Source organism: Zalophus californianus, chromosome 16 (assembly GCF_009762305.2).
Source record: "Zalophus californianus isolate mZalCal1 chromosome 16, mZalCal1.pri.v2, whole genome shotgun sequence".
NCBI lineage: Eukaryota > Metazoa > Chordata > Mammalia > Carnivora > Otariidae > Zalophus > Zalophus californianus.
The window spans coordinates 48985912-49007669 of record NC_045610.1 but is presented as its reverse complement, the minus strand read 5'-3'; the positions used below and the strand labels follow the sequence as shown (position 1 = coordinate 49007669).

Here is a 21758-nt window from a genome sequence, read left to right as displayed (position 1 = left end):
GTAGAGGGCACCTGTCATAGTAGCACAAATGGTTGCTGTAGTGTCCCTTACGAGTGTCCCTTCTATGTCTTGGCTACGTTTCGAAGATTTAAATGGACAGCAGATGCTACATGGGATCAAACCAAGTAGAGAATCACCGGCATTCTTTCGCACAACTACAATTAAAATACTAAATACCGCAACAACTATGGTAAAAATGATAGGGATGTGAACCAAAATAGGAAGGGTGTGTAAAGAGATGCTTAGAAAACTTACATTCAAAGTGCCTACAAAATAATCCTGCAAGACGAGAACGTGGTTTAGACAGGAAAATTCCATCTCTCAGCGGCTGTACTCTACAGTAATCGGAAACTAGTTATTCATGGAAAATCTTAATACTTTCAGTTTTAAAAAATTATAGCTAATGCTATATTCGGACAAATAATTTCAAACAAATGAAAGTCTCTGAGGAAATGTAAAACTACAGAAAATAAACTTTGACTATATAAACATGCCAATTCTTATTTTTTTTTTGAAACTTAAAATTTTTAAGTAAAAAACAAAAGAACTCTGACCAGTGGCACAAATTTCCTGGAAACCATTCACTAAAGCTCAAACTTTTTAGTTCAAAGAATCTCTCATCATTAAACAGCTTATTTACTCATAATTCTACCAGTACCTAGCAATATTCCATTTTCTGTAAAAGAGGAAATTACTTTAGATAATCGCTAAATCCAGATCTAATGTATGTGGAGAACTGTGGAACGGTTACCTCAAACCACTCATGGCATCTCCTCTGCCTTCCTCCACTACTGAGCCTAGACAGCTAAAACACTCCGTTTCTCACCCTCCTCTGCCGGAGCTCCAACTCTGGCCAATGAGCTTATAGGAAGAGGTCCCTCACAAGGGCTTCCGTTACTCAATAAAACACAAGCAAAGCCTCACTAGGAGAAAGCCCTTCTTGCTCCTCCGCCCTCCTCCTTCACCTGGCTGGAAGGAGATCCTGGTAAACAAAACTGCAGCCGCCATCTTAGAATCAAGAGGTAACAGACATCAAGAAGAAAACCAACATGCTCTAAGGTGGAGAGGAGGGGAGACCTCAGGCCTGGATGGTACTGCGGAGCCCTTGCAAGTCCTAGACCACCTAACCCCTGGGCTTCTATCTCTACTTGTTTAAGCCAAAGTTAGTTCAGTAAACTGTTACTTGCATCCATACCTGACCCCAAGGACTCCTGTATCTATACATGGACATAATGGCATGTGCATCAGGTGGTCATTCTAAGAGCAAGTGAGATAATACATGCAAGCTGTTTAGAAAAATAATTGAGCAATAAGTGCTCAATTAACGTTAGTTTCTATTACTACGTTCACTGAGGATTTCAGAAAAATGACTTATTACTTGACCAATACACACTTTCAAAAACCAATAAACGGAAGTTTAAAAAACACCTTCTAATTCTTCAAATGTGGTGACTTCAATGAACTTATAAATGCAACAAACAGTAAGTTACATATAAAAGTATAAATCTAAGACATTCATGACGAATTTACAGGTATAGCTCTAAAATACAAGATCTCTTTACTTTACTTATATAGGCCACTCTACTTTTAATCAACTGCTTCGGTATAAATAAACACTTCAGAGGAGATCAGAAGCCATCAGTGCTGATCAGCTCTAGTGTCTGCTCATGGATGAGGAAGGCCAATGAGCACAGCTGTCTTTAGTGTAGCACCTGCTCCATCAGGGGAAGAGGACTCACAACACACGCGCTGGTAAGACCCATCTCGAGTTTCACAGTTTAAAATAATATAGTCTCTTCAAGCTCATTTTGAATAAAAATTACTTCAACCCTGAACCACATTAATTCAAAGTCCTTTTTTCCCCTGGTCTAATGCATTTTTATAATTAATTTACAGACCACATGCTCGAGAATAATTTCTCTACTTCATTTATCTATCTATATTCTACCTTATCCCAGAAAAGATTTTATATGGCTAATGGTTTCTCAGTATGTTCCTCCACTCAGACACCTTTTAGTTACTATTGAAATTACAGTGGTATGGAATCTCTTCCTGCCCAAAAGTTTTCTGATACTGACATTTTCTTAGTTACTTCCACAGTTCACACTTGCAGTCAGTGGTACTTGAATATACTGTTATATACAATATAATTTTCAGAAATAAACATATCAAATACATGCCTAAAAGTTTACTGGTATGCTCTCGCACTTGAAACCCTAATTTCCTTCTTTAAACGTGAAACTCTTAGTAAGTTAAATTATGTCATACGTTAATGTGTAAGGCTCTGTTGAGGATTTACTGATAAATGAAACATAGTCTCTTCCTTCAAAGACCTCAGAGTATAATGAAAACAGGAGAAATGTACGCAAGTGACAAAAATTAATTTGAGAGAAACTGTGCTTGGAAAGCACAAAACTGACTGAATCTAGCACACAGCAAGTACTCAAGAAATTTTTGTTGGAATAATGAAAATGGTAGGGTCAGGTTTATCTCCTTGAAGGAGAGCACTGAGCTGCACTGAATCTTAAAGGACAGGTGGATCAACAGATCAATACTGAGCAAAGATTATTTCAGGGAGAGAAAATCATTTACAGATAAAAATGGTGGAGGAGGAAACTCTTGAGTTTAATGGGTAGAAAGTCTGTTTTGCAAGATGAGAAGGCTCTGGAGACTGACTGCCTGACAATGTAAAAACACTACTGAACTATATACATAAAAATAGTTTAGGGTGCCTGGGTGGCTCAGTTGGTTAAGCGACTGCCTTTGGCTCAGGTCATGATCCTGGAGTCCCAGGATCAAGTCCCACATCGGGCTCCCTGCTCAGCAGGGAGTCTGCTTCTCCCTCTGACCTCCCCTCTCTCATGCTCTCTCTCTCAAATAAATAAAATCTTAAAAAAAAAAAAAGTTTAGAGGTCAGTTTTGTGTTATGTAAATTTTACCACAATTTTTAAAAAATTTGTCAAGGTAATTCAATATGGCTAGAGCATGGGGATTTAGAGGGAAGGGGGGGGTGTCAAGTAGAAAAAAATAAATCTGAAGCTACTGTTGGAAGCCCTGTCAACTGAACTATGTAACAAGAGATTGGTGTTCAACTGCTCAGACTATCCACATATCAAGGAGACACCATCAGAGACTTGTAACCACTGAAATGAAATGATTATTTTAGCAAACAAACTGTCGAAGAAATATGTGGGATGGACGAGAGAACAGAGATACAGACTGCAGGACAGAAGACCGACTAGAAGGCTCCTTCCATAGTCCAGCTCTAAATTACACACTGGCTATAAGAACGGAAGGAAGAGAAAGGGTGCAGAGAAGGTGAATCAAATGGGAACTGAGAAGACTGGAGTCTTACAATCAGTAGATCACTGATTACTTTCAGGAGAGTGAGGAAGTGGGAAACGGAGATCACAGGATGAGTATAAAGAACAGCAGAAATACATAAACTACTCCTGCTTGAGAATTTTGGCAATAAAAAGAATGCGAAAAAGTAAGGGTAAGCGAAATGAAGGAGAAATGATTCGGGTTTTCTGTTGTAAGGCGTCTTGTGCTTTGTTCTGTTTTTAGAACCGAAAGAAATGGAATGTGAGGGGAAGAGAATTTGCCACTTCTAGGCCTGGCCCATAAAACCTTCCTACGTGATCCCCTGTGCTCATTCTTCCCCTGCCTGCCAGCTGGATGTCAACACACAGGGTGAAACCGTGGAAACCACTTACTGAAGATACCAGGGCCTCCGTCAGTGGTGGAGCAGAGCCACCCGACCATGACTGGATTGACACGAGTGATAAATAAATAACCTTCTATTGTGTAGAGCCACTGAGATTAAAAAAGAAAGAAAGAGAAGGTGCAATGAGCAGGGCAGCAGCAGGGGCCAAGAAGATAAAAACTCAGGGAAAAGGATGACAAGAAAGATGCAGTCATACAGCCTACACAGTCAGTCTGGAAACAAATCAGAAGTACCTTTATAAAGACACGAATATGTACCAAAGTGAATTTAAGCAGGAAAATATTTATACAACCATTAACCTGAGAGCAGTTTCTGAAATACCATCTTCTATGATACTTTTTCCATTTTCCGAAATTATAAAAAATGTCTTCTATATTCAAAAATCATTTTATATGAACTGTCTGAACCACATTAAAAGGTCCTAATTTTCCCATTCAACTTTTACTTAAGAAATATTCCTGAATTGCTTGGCATTCTATCAAATTAAGGCTGCTGAGAAAAGCAATAGAACTCATTTAGACTCTGAGGACAAGTGAAGAAAGTACATGATGAACCTCAAATGTTTCCTTTTAAGGGCTCTTTCACTCTCCTTTCTCCACTAACACATGGCTCCTGGAGAGTACGGCAAATCTGCGTAAAAAATTTTATTAGCGTTATTCAATTTCACATTAACATAACTTCCTTTAGTGAGACATCTCCTTTTCTGTACCTGTTGGGACTCCAAGGTATGGTTGGAGTCATAGTGGTGTCTGGAAACAAAACCCCATTGTCCTTGATCCTGTCTAGCGCGTAATGCATTTCACAGAGGGGTAATCGATTTAATTGAAACTGAAGTTCAACCTGAAACAAAAAATAAAAAAATTTTTTTTTAAATGCATGAATGTAATCATCAATGCTTGCAGCTTGCTAAAAATTTTTGTGGAGATAACCTTTTGGGAAGCCAAGTTTAGAGATTCCTTTAAGTGCAATGCTATTTTAATAAGAATTATTATGGCTAATATTTGCTTTGTTTACTTACTGTCAGGCATTGTAATATACACTTTACATAAATTACCTCATTTACTAGTACTAATGATATATGTATCATTATTAACCTCATTTGACATCTAAAGGAAATGAAGTACTTGTGAATCACTTAATATCTAAATCAAGGTTATCTGGTTCCACCATATTCCTATGAATAATATACTTGATAAAATCAATAGAACATCTGTGAATTATCATCTCTTGAGTGATAAAAACCAGGCCTAGGACACTGTATCAATTTACTATGAGTAAATAATAATCACCAAATCTTATGTTTAAAAAGAAAAATAAATAAAATTTTTATTTTTTTTAATAAATAAAATTTTAAAGAAGATTGGCTTTCCAGTTAAATATGGCAGAGTGAACACACAGTTCACCTAAGAAACCATAAAGAGAGGAGAACACAAGCAGATACAACCTGAGATAAGAACTGTCCCTGGATGCAGCTTAGTTTCCTTTCATCTATTCTTCTATTGCTGATTTAAAATTCTCATCAGAAAGTTTGGCCTCATATAAGACTGGAACATTGTAGATGTTACTTAATTATCGAATTGGGTTTCTCTGAGAGTTATGAGGGGTCTAATTCTCCACCCACCTCTATAACACTTCAAAATCAACTGCACTTCTGGTTTGAGCAGAAGCTAGAAAACCAAACCAGAACTGTATCAGCTGACAAGGATATATAGACAACCATAATTGAGTTGCCTCACTTCAAAACACACCTGTGTGTCATAATCAGGCCGAAGATTAAGTTCTTCACAGCATTCCCTGGATATCCTTAAAAATATATATTCTTTTGTTTTTTCTTCAATAGTAGCTTCATAAACCTTCTCTTTGGTTCCCTGGGTCTGTACTAACTTCTCTTTAGGGACTGGTAATAAATAAACAGCATTGACTTTGGTCATCACCAGCCGTCCAGCCAAAGTATCTTCAGAAAGTGTTTCAGTAAGCTTAAAGCGACCAAAAAGTTGTCCATTCTGAGCGTACTTTGCACCTCCAGAAACTCCAGTGAGCATGAAACTTGCCAGAATCTGCAACTGCACTTTAAGGTTGAACCTAAATCAAAAGTAGAAAATGAGTCTGAATGTTTTACATCAAAAAGAAAAAACTAGAAGAGCAGAACAAAATCAATCAAATTTAAACATACAGAAAATTAAAACTTCATCAATTCCACTCCATCGAGCTACAAACCATATATTACCTTTCCGCCATTAATCCAAGCTGGAAAAAACAAAACTTTTTTTAAGTCAATAAACTCTCACCCAAGTTACATAAAGGCATATACTTAGTTGAGTTGAAGAAAACATTTTTAAAAAACCTGAACATTTAAGGGGCGCCTGGGTGGCTCAGTTGGTTAAAGCAGCTGCCTTCGGCCCGGGTCATGATCCCAGGATCCTAGGATCGAGCCCTGAGTGGGGCTCCCTGCTCAGTGAGGAGTCCGCTTCTCCCTCCCCCTCTCCCCCCAGCTTGTGCTCTCTCTCTCACTCACTCTCTCAAATAAATAAAAATCTTTAAAAAAAATAATAAAGATAAAACCTGAACATTTAAAATAAAGCTAAGTATGATATTTTAATAAAATGAAATATTATTGGGGCGCCTGGGTGGCTCAGTCTGCTAAGCGACTGCCTTCAGCTCAGGTCATGATCCCAGAGTCCTGGGATCGAGCCCCGCGTCGGGCTCCCTGCTCGGTGGATAGCCTGCTTCTCCCTCTCCCTCTGCCTGCCGCTCTGCCTACTTGTGCTCTCTCTCTCTCTGTCAAATAAATAAATAAAATCTTTAAAAAAAATTAAAATGAAATATTATTACAGGTTAATTAATACAGAAGTCTGCTTGAACACACCCTGGGACCATTAAAACTTTACAATCCCCTAAAGCCAGAAGGAAATGCAGTGTTGAAACTACAACAGACCTTCATTAAACTAAGGCTTTCCAAGTACATCTTACCAAAAAGATTCAAACTGTGAAATTTTTCTTTCAATGCTGTTAACGAGTAACATCCAGAATAAACTTTTGTTCATGACTACACTGAGACAGATCCCATTCAGGAATTAAGGAAAGAGGAGTTCAGCACTAGCTTGTCAGTCAATGGCTGGTGCACTCACTTGCACTCACTCCCGTGTGTGCCCATGAGTGTGAGAGAGAATGTGTGTGTCGAACAAGTACAGAGAATCAAGATCCACACGGGCAAGAAATAGGACGTGGAAGAAAGATTTAAACTAACGAACAGCCCTCTCCTTTGCCATTCTGAAACAGTGCTGCGAGAGATAAGACAAAGCAGTAAAAGAGGAACGGGAACATTTTCTACTTTTTCTTCAGAAGATTTAAAATTACGTGAATGAAAAAAAATTAAGTTCTTTTAAAATCTAAATATCCATTTGTGGAAAAGGCTACTTTTTAACGGGACTACTGAACTGTCTTCAAATCTTCTTTTTGTATATAAGATGCTAAGAATATCTTATAAATTCTTAAGGAAAAAAGAAAACAAAACTTTTTTAAAATACTGTAAAATTCCTTAATGGAAACATCTGTTTACAATATTAGGAAAAGAAATCTAATTAAAACACCGTATTAAGGGGTGCTGGGTAGCTCAGTTGGTTAAGCATCTGCCTTCGGTTCAGGCCATGATCTCAGGGTCCTAAGATCAAGTCCTGCATCAGGCTCCCTGCTCAGCAGGGAGTCTGCTTCTCCGTCTCCCTGTGCCTCTCCCCCCACCCTCATTTTCTCTCCCTCTCTCTCTCAAATGAATGAATAAAATCTTAAAAAAAAAAAAAAAATTAAAATGTTGAATGTGGACGTCTGGGTGGCTCAGTCGTTAAGCGTCTGCCTTCGTCTCAGGTCATGATCCCAGGGTCCTGGGATCGAGCCCCACATCGGGCTCCCTGCTCCGCGGGAAGCCTGCTTCTCCCTCTCCCACTCCCCCTGCTTGTGTTCCCTCTCTCGCTGTGTCTCCCTCTGTCAAATAAAAAAATAAATTCTTTTAAAAAAAGAATACAGTTTGTAATGTTATCTACTTACATTTGATTCTTTAAAGACTGGAACATGCACTAAGATTCATATAAAAATCATTCTTAAAATAAAAATAAAAGGGGCGCCTGGGTGGCTCACTTGGTTAAGCGACTGCCTTCGGCTCAGGTCATGATCCTGGAGTCCCGGGATCAAGTCCTGCATCGGGCTTCCTGCTCCGCGGGGAGTCTGCTTCTCCCTCTGACCCTCCCCCCCTCTCATGTGCTCTCTCTCTCTCTCTCATTCTCGCTCTCTCAAATAAATAAAATCTTTACAAAATAAATAAATATATAAATAAAATAAAAATAAAAGTATACTACCCTCCCCAGTTTACATATAATCTATGTTCACCTGCTTTTTCTTTTTTGTAGTAAAATACATGCTTTAAAAAAGAACAGGAGCCCATGGCATAGTCACGCTTTTTCATATACAGCTAAATTTTCACTTTACTCCACATACATGAGATTTAGGGTCATTAAAATTTTTCTGAGAGAAAAGAAATTTCTTATAGTGCATCTTTTTTTTTTTTTTAAGATTTTATTTATTTATTTGAGAGAGAGAGAATGAGAGATAGAGAGCACGAGAGGGAAGAGGGTCAGAGGGAGAAGCAGACTCCCTGCTGAGCAAGGAGCCCGATGCGGGACTCGATCCCAGGACTCCAGGATCATGACCTGAGCCGAAGGCAGTCGCGCAACCAACTGAGCCACCCAGGCGCCCTTATAGTGCATTCTTCATTCAGAAATGGTCTCTTTGGGGGCACCTGGGGGGCTCAGTTGGTTAAGGGTCTGCCTTCAACTTAGTGAGTCATGATCCCAGGGTCCTGGGATCAAGCCCTGCATCCGGCTCTCTGCTCAGCAGGGAGTCTGCTTGAGATTCTTTCCCACTGCCCATCCCCCAACCTGCACACACATACGTGCTCTCTTACACTCTCTCTCTAAAGTAAATAAAATCTTGGGGCGCCTGGGTGGCTCAGTCGTTAAGCGTCTGCCTTCGGCTCAGGTCATGATCCCAAGGTCCTGGGATCAAGCCCCACATCGGGCTCCCTACTCGGCGGGAAGCCTGCTTCTCCCTCTCCCACTCCCCCTGCTTGTGTTCCCTCTCTCGCTGTGTCTCTCTCTATCAAATAAAAAAAAAAAATCTTTAAAAAAATAAAAATAAATAAAAATTAAAAAATAAAATCTTAAAAAAAAAAAATTCAGGGCACCTGGGTGGCTCAGTCATTAAGGGTCTGCCTTCGGCTCAGGTCATGATCCCAGGGTCCTGGGATCGAGCCCCACATCGGGCTCCCTGCTCAGCGGGGAGTCTGCTTCTCCCTCTCCCACTCCTACTGCTTGTGTTCCCTCTCTCGCTTTGTCTCTTTCTGTCAGATAAATAAATAAAATCTTAAAAAAAAAATCGGCTTAAACACCATCTTATTCCCAAAAGCCGACTTGATTCCCTCCTTGACTTGACTATCCTCCTTCTCCCCACTAATGTGGGGTAGATGCTCTCCCATGGGGCCCTTGTGCATTCCTCTACTGCAGTGTTAATTACACTGTATTATAACCCTATATGTATAGGTCTGTCTCCCTTAGTGGATAACAAACATTTTTCTAAGTTTTTATTTTAATTCCAGTTAGTTAACATACAGTGTTATATTCGTTTCATGGATTACAAACTTTTGAGGAAGAAAGAAATATATAGTGTTTGCCTTAGAATCAGCAGTGGCTACTCTAGAACCTAACACTTTGAACACCCAATAAATTTTGTTCATTGAATTAATTTTACATTTTCATAATAATCTGATTTTTTCCAGGCAAAATATTTCCATTTCAACTACTTTATACTATTCCCTAACAAATTCTAGAAATTATATACTATTTTCTCAACTTTTACTCAAAATTTCTCAAAATTTTACTATTAGATCTATTTTATAATCTGTTTTTTTTTTAAGATTTTATTTATTTATTTGACAGAGAGAGACACAGTGAGAGAGGAAACACAAGCAGGGGGAGTGGGAGAGGGAGAAGCAGGCTTCCCGCCAAGCAGGGAGCCCGATGTGGGACTCGATCCCAGGATCCTGGGATCATGACCTGAGCCGAACGCAGACACTTAATGACTGAGCCACCCAGGCACCCTATTTTAGAATCTGTTATCCCAAAAAACACCTGATCACAATTTAGAAAGCATGAAAAATTCGCCTCAGTCTTAAAGCATTAAGAGAATCCTCTTATGACATTTAATTGTACCTTACAACAAAACTCTTGAGGTAGAGGCACTAGAAAATAAAGGTACTGGGCACCTGGGTGGCTCAGTTGGTTGAGCGACTGCCTTCGGCTCAGGTCACGATCCTGGAGTCCCGGGATTGAGTCCCACATCGGGCTCCCTGCTCAGCAGGGAGTCTGCTTCTCCCTCTGACCCTCTTCCCTCTCGTGCTATCTCTCATTCTCTCTCTCTCTCCCAAATAAATAAATAAAATCTTAAAAAAAAAAAAAAGTACTAAGAAATACGGCTTTCCCCCAGAAGATACATCATATGTTCAAGATACAGACATAAGACTTTCTGGCAGAAGTTACAGCTAGTAAATTTTAATTTTCTAAAAGATTAACAGCCTAAAACTAAATTACATTAATAAGATTTCTTAAGTATTTAAAACATATATATTTTTAAGATTTAATAACTCAAATACCTAGAATAAAAAATTTATCCTACAATTAACAAAGATATCTCCTAATAAAAAGAAAAACCATCTTTCTATTATTGCTTGTCACATTTTGAAATCAGCCTTAAAGCTTACATAATTCCTAACCTTTTGCGAAATAGCAGAATAGCAGCCAAGTAAATTCTGACCAATTTAGTATCATACTTAGCTGAAAGAAATATGGCTCTATCAAGCTTAGCAATAGTTATATCTCTTGAGCGTAGCTTTAAAAGAATTTCAAAGCTATACAGAGAATTTCACTTCATACCATTTCTGACTAAATGAATGATAACAGAAATCAACCAAGGTAATAAGCCAATACCTGGGTTTATTGAGGCAGAGCAACAGAGGCCTCGCCTCACCCAGCTTTATGATGAAATGTGCATCCACACACCAGGCCTGTCATGTCAGCTGTCAGCACTGAGAAACCACAATGACCTGAGTACGCATGCCACTACACACTTTAATGGACAAAAGAGCTTCAGCCAAAGTCAATTTCTTTTGAAAATGTGCATCTAAGAATCAAATAGATTTCACTTCAAGGCAGAATCATAATTGAATGCTTATCAACATGTAGCTGAAGACAAGAGAAATACTTTTTTTTTAAATCTTGAAAGAACTCAGAAGCATTTTCTAAAAGTTAAATGAAATGCAGTATTATCCTTACCACCCCACACATCTCACACTAAAACTTAACATAAAAAGAAATCTTATCTCTGTACCGCTTTGAAAAATCATCCCTTTTCTTTGAAGTAAAAAAATAAAAAGATAAACTTGATTACTACATCCAAACTCAAGCCAAAATATATTTTGTCTAATCTTGAGAGGCTTCATTCAATCCCATTTTAACGGAAGGAATGCTAAAAGGTGACCGTGTAAAAATATAATCCAAACCTTACAATTAAGATGTAAGAACGTTGATATTACTTTAATGATTAGCAATAATCTCCTTCAACTGTCAAAGTCCTGGAGTAGCTGGGTGGCTCATCAGTTAAGCGTCTGCCTTCGGCTCAGGTCATGATCCCAGGGTCCTGGGATCAAGCCCCGAGTTGGGCTCTCTGCTCAGCAGGGAGCCTGTTTTCCCTCTCCCTCTGCCCCTCTACCCCCACCCCAGCTCATGCTCCCGCTCTGTCAAATAAATAAATAAAATCTTTAAAAAAAAAAATTGTCAAAGTTCACAAATGACTGATACATTCTCTTGATCTCAGGAAATATTCTATTAATCATGGGTAAGTCTGACTACATCTCAAAGAGGCACATTCCAGTGCATACAGAATACATTATTACTGTCAATACACATCCAGGTCATTTAGAGGAACAACTCCGTTTACCCAAATCATTGTCTTCTGGCTTTAAATTGAGTCTCAATCCACAGCAAAACATTCTTCACCATTCTAATGGTAACTTGGGTTTGCTTTGATGACTGGTGTTCATCCAATCAGTGGCACTAGAGCATGGCCCAAGGACCAAATCCAACCTTCAGCGTGTTTTGTATAGCCCTTAACTAAGGATGGTTTTTATAAAAACAAAAAATAAAACAAAGAAGCTATGCAACAAAGACTATATCAAGTCCACAAAGCCTTTAATATTTACTTGCTGGACTTTTACAGAAAGTCTGCTGATACCTACACTACAGAATAGTTTAGTGGCTGCATACAGAGCCCCCTCAAATCCATTTTTTAAATATATCTTTCATGATATTTGTGCTTAAAGAATTAACAATCAAATGTGAATTGAATTCAAGGCAACATTAAAATACAAATATTAATTTAAAGGGGAAAGGAGGAAAAACCAGAAAATACAATTTTTTTAAGTAGTATATAAAACTTTGTCAAAAACTTTTCAAAATCCTTTAGTTCATGTCTGTTATTTGTCTCTTGTCCATCTGCTTACAGACACCCTCTGAGAACTCCAATAACTAAGAGGCTTTGCTTCTTGGTAGGTGCACAAACTCTATCCTGTACTTCCCAAAATTTTACAAAAGCCTGTCAAATTCAGAAGTGTAATTTACCACCCTTTACATCCAGGGGGTTACTTTTGGGTGAGAGAATCACTGAAAAATTTCAGAATTCTCTGACACAGTAACTAACTACCTACTTGTCACCATTAGACATGTAGCAATCAATTCTCATTTCTGTCCTTAAGATCCTTCAAACTCTTGTGTACTTAACATAAATAACATATAAAAAGTGATCCTACAGTCTTATATTCAATTTCTAAATATCCCTATTTGAGTAATAACTATTTTAAAGATTAAAAAAAAGAGAAAGCTCAGATGTTCCTACTATACACTGTCTTACTACAATCTTTCTTTTAGCTCTAAGGGCAATTTTACGCCTAGGTCATCAAGTGCTACAACTGATAATAATCTAACTTCCTATTTCTTTGTTTGCTTTTTCTTATTACAATAGTAATATGTGGTCATTGTACAACATTTCAAAAATCGAGAAAACCACATTAGAACATAAAAATCAGGGATGCCTGGGTGGCTCAGTCAGTTAAGCGTCTGCCTTCAGGTCAGGTCTTGATCCCAGGGTCCTGGGATCAGGTCCCGCATTGGGCTCCCTACTCAGCAGGGAGCCTGCTTCTCCCTCTCTCGCTGCCCTCTCCCCCTTTCCCCCTGCTTGTGCTGGCACGCATGCCCACGCGTGCTCTCTCTGACAATTAAAAAAATTTTTAATAAACAAAAAAAACATAAAAATTACTCATAATTTCACCAACCAGAACACAAATGCTTTAACTCTTCCCAATATTTTTATATACAAATATATTCATGTATATGCATGTACATACATACATACAAAATTAGAATTGCAGTGGACGCTTTCATAACTAGCATATTTTCCCCTTTATACCATCAGCATCTTTACTATTTTGAAAATTCTTCAAGAACATAATTTCAATACAGTAGTTCCCCCTTATCTGCATGGGATGTGATCCAAGAACCCCCAGCGACTGCACCATGGATAGTGCCAAACCCTACTTATACTATGTTTTTTCCTAACTATACATACCGATGATAAAGTTTTATACATTAGGTGCAGCAAGAGATTAACAACAATAAAATAATTATAACAATATACTGTAAAAAAAAAAGCTATGTGAATGTGGGGTGTCTCTCTCTCAAAATATCTTGCTGTACTCACACTTTTTTTTTTTTTTAAGATTTTATTTATTCATTTGCAAGAGAGACAGAGAGAGAACAAGCAGGGGGAGAGGCAGAGGGAGAGGGAGAAGGAGACTCCCTGCTGAGCAAGGAGCCCGATGTGGGACTTGATCCCAGGACCCCGGGATCATGACCTGAGCCGAAGGCAGACGCTTAACCATCTGAGCCACCCAGGCGCCCTGTACTCACACTTTTTCTTGTGATGTGAGATGATAAAATGCCTGGGTGATGAGATGAAGTGAGGTCAACGACGTAAGCATAGTGACGGAGCATCAAACCATCACTGACCTTCTGATTAAGAAGGATCATTTGCTTCTGGACCACAGTTGATGGCAGGTAATTGAAACCACAGAAAGTGAAACCACGGGTAAGGGGGAACAACTGTACTTCTAGAACACTGGATTATATGTCTAGACCATAATTTACTTAACTCCTCCTTCACTACTCTTTGAAAGACGTTTGTTTACAGGCATCGTTAACTTCACCTCTGATTCTTTCTTCAGGATGATTCCTCGTAAGTAGAATTACTACACCAAAAGGTTCAAACCTTCTAAAGACCTGTAGTACAAAATGCCAAATAACCCTCCTCCAGAAATATACCAACTTAGTCTGCCACCCATGTTCATTTCATGTTGCAGGTATTTTCAAGCCCCTCTTAAATGGGCTTTTTTTTTTTTTAAAGATTTTTTTTTTATTTATTTGAAAGAGCAAGCAGGGGGAGGGGCAGAGAGAGAGGGAGAGAGAGAACTCAAGCAGTCTCCACACTCAGCACAGAGCCCAATGCAGGGCTCTACCCAACGACCCTGAGACCACGACCCACACCAAAACCAAGAGTCAATGCTCAACCGACTGAGCCACCTAGGTGCCCCTTATATGGGCTTTAAGAAGCCCTTGCAAAGTGCTCTTAGAGTGAACTTTCGTCCACTTAGTTTCTTGATCAGTATCTGACCTCCGTAATATTGTAGGGTTTTCTTTTATCTATTCAAATTTTCTTTCTTTTTTTTTTTTTTTTTTAAGAGAGGGAGAGAGCACAAGAGCGAGTGGGAGGGGGGCAGAGGGAGAGAAAGAGAGAGAATCTCCAGCAGACTCCACGCCCAGCACAGAGCCCAACACGGGACTCAATCTCACAACCCTGAGATCGTGACCTGAGCTGAAATCAAGAGTCAGATGCTTAACCCACTAAGCCACTCAGACACCTCAAATTTCCATTTTTTAAAAATTATTTTTAATGTAATAATTCATAAGCTTATTGATCTTTAGTTATAAGTTCTGAGGTAATGTATATGGAAGGATTTTTAAACCGGAACAAACAGTATTTGTTATATTTAAACAAATATAATACATAATTTCTTCTGAATTTCTATTATGGTACTCCAAAATAGTCTCTTAAGATTCTGGTAAGCTTTTAAACTCTATTTCATCCCAATATTTATGATTTTTTTATCAATGTTTTCTTTACTAAGAAAAGGAACCTATGACCATATAAATAACATATATGCATATTAATAATGTGAATATACATTATACAAGTCACTGTCCTTGTTATTTTTTTTCATCAAGGTTTCTTGAGCAATAGCAAAAATGAAAGTACAAAGCTCCCAAGGAGGGAGGGGACCCAAGAGGGTTGCCTTGTCCTTGTTATTTAATAAGTGACTATTTCATTAGAACTGTACATGGACACGGTTAATAAAAGTCTTCTAAGAGACCATCAATGGCCATAATTTTGGAAGTCTTAAAAGAGTAATGAAAAATATATTCTACCTAACTTTGTAAATCTTACAAGCATTTAATTTGAAATTCGGTATGTTCCAAAAGCCAGATCATATTTAATCTATAAAGTAACACAAAGTATGTTTAAGTTTTTACTTTTCTTTTTCTGAATATATCCCTTAGTGAGTGTTCAGTCTACTAATATTAATGATAAGGTATCAATAAAGACACCTTAGGAAAAAACAAGTTGTTTAGGCTGTATCTAAAGGGAAAACTACTTATTAAAAATGTATTTATGTCTCATAACTATGGTTCAGTATTTTTTTTTTTTGAAGATTTTATTTATTTATTTGACAAAGATAGAGAGAGAACACAAGTAGGCAGAGCAGCAGGCAGAGTGAGAGGGAGAAGCAGGCTCCCCTGCTGAGGAAGGAGCCCGACGCGGGGCTTGATCCCAGGGCCCTGGGATCATGACCTGAGCCGAAGGCAGCCGCTTAACCAACTGAGCCACCCAGGCGCCCCTATGGTTCAGTGTTTAAGGCTTGTTCCCATTTTATCTAAAAAGTGGAATGCTACTACCAAATATAATAATGATTTCATTAATATCTTCCTTCACTCAAACTTTCATTTTTTTTAATCTTTATTTGTTTTAATTTATGAGAGAGAGAGCACACGTGCGAGAGGGGTGGGGGGCGGAGGGAGAGCATCTCAAGCAGCCTCCACAATGAATGTGGAGCCCAATGCAGAGCTTGATCTTACAGCCCCAAGATCAGGACCGGAGCCAAAATCAAGAGACAGACACTTAACCAACTGAGCCACCCTAGTGCCCCGAACTTTCATTTCTAAGATTATTTTTCCTATAATGACTCAAATAAGCTTTTGTGATTTTTTTGTTGTTGTTTTGTTTTTAAGATTTATTTATTCATTTGAGAGAGTGCGAGTGAGCAAGCAAGAGAACACAAGCCGTAGAGGGGGAGAAGCAGGCTCCCCACTGAGCAGAGCCTGATGTGGGGCTTGATCCCAGGACCCCGGGATCATAACCTGAGCCGAAGGCAGACACTTAACTGACTGAGTCAACGAGGAGCCCTCAAATAAGCTTTTGTATTTACTCTTGGTCTTTACCTGTGCCATATGGATAAAATGTAAAGTATGTTAAAGCATTTATAAGTGACTAGAAAGGTTTTGTGGGTTTTTTTTAAGATTTTTATTTATTTATTTGACAGAGAAAGACACAGCAAGAGAGGGAACACAAGCAGGAGTGGGAGAGGGAGAAGCAGGCTTCCCACCAAGCAGGGAGGCCAATGTGGGGCTCGATCCCAGGACCCTGGGATCATGACCCGAGCCGAAGGCAGACACTCAACAACTGAGCCACCCAAGTGCCCCTAGAAAGATATTTTATTATTATCAAATAGTTTTCCTGAAGATTTAATTCATTTCATTCTTTTTTTATATATATTTTATTTGTTTGAGAGAGAGTGAGCGTGAGAGAGTGGGCACACAAGCAGGGGGAGGAGCAGAGAGAGAGAGGGAAAAGCAGACTCCCAGCTGAGCAGGGCGCCCGATGCAGGACTTGATCCCAAGACCTTGGGATTATTACCTGAGCCCAAGGCAGACGCCCAACCAACTGAGCCACCCAGGCATCCCAAATCATTTCATTCTTAAAATTACATTCCAAAATATGTGGTCTCCTTCAGTTTTTGTGCATTTACTCAACAAATATTCATTGAGCACTCACTCTACCATTAAGAGAAACCTCCTGTACCATGGGGACCACATATTTACACACCTAGCACCTGGCAGTCTTGTGGAAATGAACTATACACTATGCACTAGGGAGGCCGAGACGAACAGGACACAGCACTGAACAACAGCTAGTGAGTAACAACCTTTACTACCTACCTTCACTTAGGCACACCTCCATTTTAGAAATAAAAAATAACCATCGAAAGGGGAGTTTTTAAACAAAGTATTTCTAAAATAACTTACTTGCTGACTTCTTTATACTGGGCTATCTCCTCAATATAAAGAAGGTCATGCAGCCGTGACTGATAGTTGGTCTTGGTCAATGATTTGTCTAAAACGGACTGGGTAAACAGCTGGTCAGCAGAGAGAGGAATTTGGTATCTGATAAGAAGGCTCTTCTCCAAATCAGTAGTTTCATTAGGTTCAAAATCTACAATAGTCTTAGAAGAAGAATCCCAACGCTTAGCTGTGGTTACTAGCTGTTGTTTTGCATGCATCAGGTATTCAAGATCTAAATGGAAACAAAAAACACATTTATAAAGGAACACAACATTAAAATTCTCAAATAATACAGTACACATTTTGGTAGGAGCATTTTATATGCTAGAGCTAATAATTCTTAAAAATAAAACAATACAAAAACCCATTTGACAGAGAATCCTCCCCATATCAGAAATCTTTTGGCTAGCTTAACAAAATAACATAAATAGGAGCCCATGTAAAAAACACCTTTTTCATCAGGATAGAACATAACAAAAATAGTTATTAACATACTGAAAATACAGATTAACATTTAGAAGTCAACTCGCAGTCAAAAGAAATCTGAACTGTAGGATAAATTCCTCATAAGACAAAATCTATCAGGTGATAATCACTCTTCTCCTCCTACTACCAATACCTGCCCATTAGAGAAAGAGATCAGAAATCTGTGTCTTTTCTTCTCTAGTAAATCACAGAAAGCAGCAAAACTCTCTGAAAGTCAACTTATGACAAACAAAAATCTTTTAGAAAATACTCATGTAAAAATACTAATTCCTCATTAAAATGTGATACGATGTACCATTCAAATGCCATTTCAGAAAAATCCAGTTTAGCCTCAGTTAAATTATACTGTAAGTAGGGCACGATGTCAAAATGAATGACAGTTCAAGTTCTGACATCTCTGGAAAAAAAAATGTAGCACAGTACCAGCACAGGGTGAACTATATCGTAACATAATTTCCGAGCACCGGGTAGGCTCACTCTGTCTGCAGCACACGTTACTTTTCTCTTGGGTAGAGCATACATATACCTATAAATATGAAGCTTAACCAAAAGGGGAAAAAAAGGTTGCCTGACTGACTCATTAGGCTGAGATCCAGTTTTAATACAACATAATTGAAAAGATGGCTTCACAAGTCAGGTTAAGTTTTGGGAAGATGTAATAAGTTTAAATGGAGATCAGCTATTCTTCAAAATACAAAAATAAGTTACCCTGTACTATCTCTGCAATGAGAGAATAATGCATAATTGCCATGTACTGCCTAGTGAGAGATTTTCCTACATTTAAATGTTATATATAAATTACAAACATTTAACAGTCACCCAAAAGACATTTCTCAACACTAGAAAACAGTTTATCCGAATATCTTATTAAGGATTCAAATGTAAAGGGCCTAATTTCTTGCCTTTGCTCCTTGAAAAGGTATTTCTACATGCCAGTTTTATTATTTCTCAAAGGGTAAAATAAATACAACTATACTCATCAAGCTATAAAGATGACCTGCATTCTTACTCTGGATGAGACGAGGATGGTCTTTGCAATAGCTTCAAAAGTAAAAGTTTCATAAAGTAAACTAACCACATTTTCTTCCTAAATCATCCTAAAATTGGGCCCTGCCCTTTCATTCATTAAATCATAGCTACAAAAAATATTTAAATTACATAAATGCCAACATTCCTAAAAGAGATTATACCATCACTAAAAATCAAATGATAATCATTATCAAAATAACAAGGATGTATGTAAAAATTTATTTTCCTTAATTCAAAAGTCAAGAGAAACAGTAATAGTACAGCGACAAACCAAATAACCAGCTCTTTCAAAATAAAAACTAAACTCTACATACTATCAAAGAATCACTGTAATATGTCTTAAAGGATGTCTATTATTTGGAGATAGGGAAATTATATTTCATAATTTTATTTTAAATAAGATATTGAATCAGACTATGCCTAGATCAACATTATGTCCACATTCTTTAAAAAGTCACTAATTATTTCTAACTGATGTTTAAGTAACTGGGATAATAAGAAACCTAAAAGAGGGGCGCCTGGGTGGCTCAGTTGGTTAAGAGACTGCCTTCGGCTCAGGTCATGATCCTGGAGTCCCGGGATCGAGTCCCGCATCGGGCTCCCTGCTCAGCAGGGAGTCTGCTTCTCCCTCTGACCCTCTCCCCTCTCGTGCTCTCTATCTCTCATTCTCTCTCTCTCAAATAAATAAATAAAATCTTTAAAAAAAAAAAAAAAAAGAAACCTAAAAGAGGGGCGCCTGGGTGGCTCAGACATTAAGCGTCTGCCTTCGGCTCAGGTCATGATCCCAGGGTCCTGGGATCGAGCCCCACATCGGGCTCCCTGCTCGGCGGGAAGCCTGCTTCTCCCTCTCCCACTCCCCCTGCTTGTGTTCCCTCTCTCGCTGTGTCGCTCTCTGTTAAATTAAAAAAAGAAAGAAAGAAAGAAAGAAAAAAAGAAAAGAAAGAAACCTAAAACAATAGCGCTTTCCTCTTAAAAAGATTTTTTTATCACCTATTTAATATGCAAAGCAAATTATACAGACAGTCATTCTACTCTGGGCTACAAGTACTCAGGCTTTCTGGGAAAAGTGGCATGAGAAACATTATTTGTTTTACTCATCTTATCTAGACAGTACCATGATTCCCACCCTGATTTTATGAAATTATTAGAATTAGTGTCTTCAGCAGATAGAACAACAATTTCAAAACAATTCCCAAACAATGTTAAATTTTATTTTTTTAAATGACTACAAACATACTACAGGAGAGGGGAGAGTTCGGGGAACAGAAAAAAGAATCTTAAAAAACATCCATGTGTGCCCACATCAGAAAGTCTGCAAATTACTAATCTCAGTCATTAATTTAGACATCAAAAATGAATTGTGGCCAGTGACTACTAACGACATATTTTGCCAAAGCTACTTCTCTTTCCCTACTTCATCTGAACTTGAGACAAGCTTCTGCCTCCAATCCTCTCACTTTTAAGAAGCAGCTTATTAAGCCTATTCAAACACCCACCTAACTTCCAGTCCTTAAAGGTTGTTAGGTCTTAAGAGTCCTTGTTCAAAGATGTTTTTTCTTAAAGATTTATTTATTTATTTTAGAGAGAGAGAGAAAGGGAAAGGAAGAGAGAGAGAGTAGGGGAAGGGGGTGAGGGAGAGAGAGAATCTTAAGCAGACTCCCCCGGCTGAGCACAGAGCCTGATGCAGGGCTCGATCCCACGACCCTGAGATCATGATGTGAGCCAAAATCAAGAGTTGGACGCTTAACTGACTGAGCCACCCCGGGAGCCCTTTTTCAAATAGAAGAGGGAGAGGAGGTTCCCCATGGGGAACATGACTATTACCGGGCCTCATGCCAGCCACACCTCCAGCACATGGTAGCAACTGCTAACATCTAAACCACACATGTGTGCTACTTGGGGAGCTGAGCCAGTTCAGCCTTAGTAAGTACTCTTCTTCAACCTAGATTAGGCTAAAATGAAAAACACTCTGCTAAGATGAAAAGTGAATAGGTTAAGGATCAATACTCATAAAACCATACAGCGAAGAGCTTAACACTGACTTATTAACCAACTCTTACAATAATAAATCTCAAAGCAAATCAGACAAATTATAAACCTGTAGGATCTGTTACCCTGAGATGTCGTAGGCAGAAACTATAAACATATTTTAACAGAAATTCACAAGAAAAAGTTAAAGATAATTAGAATATACCTAATTTTTTGCAGATAACATAAGGGCAGAGCTGCTACTGCCACAAACAGAATTCAAGGTTGGAATGACTAGTCGGACACAAGCTATGCTTCCCAACTTCCCTGGTCCCGCTGACTGAGAACAGCAGTGCCCTCCTTGTTCAGCCACAGTTACTATTCTAACAAAGCAGCCAAAGGGTCGGTTTGTTTTATCTTGAAGAATATAATATAGCAAACTTGAAAATTATCCTTAAAAGAACCTAGAGAGTAGACAAGAAAAAGTAAGGAGAAAAAAAAAATCCAATGCTCTACACGTCTAGCACAAGGGTGTACGTAGAAGAAGCATGCAATAAATAAATGCGTGCCAAATACTGAATATTTTCAACACAGCTCTACTTATCTAGGAGTTAAAGAGAATGAGATGAAATGATTCTCAATTCCAAAATCACAGGTAAACACTCTTCCTTAGGAAACATTTTGGTTGTGCCTTTACAAGTCTGGACTGCCCAAAGGAACAATAAAATTACAAATCTGAAAGTAATCCCAAACTATCATTTCAGCTATCCATTTCAATAGCATTCCTTTCCCAAAAACTGCTACATAGAAACAAGATTAGCATCTCTTAGTTTACCCATATTGTCTGTCCCTATTTTCCATCTTTTAAAGAAGCCAATAAAAAGTTAAAACAGCAAAATAGCAGCATAGGAGTAACTCATTACTTTTTACATGCTTTTTAT

The 21758-nt window shown here is 38.4% G+C and overlaps 1 protein-coding gene across 1 annotated transcript in view; it reads right to left on the bottom strand.

Moving 5' to 3' along the window:
- Window positions 1–21758, bottom strand: part of HELZ (helicase with zinc finger) — a 157461-nt gene that overhangs the window by 76628 nt on the left and 59075 nt on the right. Inside the window, 3 exon segments of the mRNA XM_035724531.1 lie at window positions 4437–4567; window positions 5476–5809; window positions 17299–17566. Coding sequence (XP_035580424.1) covers window positions 4437–4567; window positions 5476–5809; window positions 17299–17566 — 733 coding nt within the window.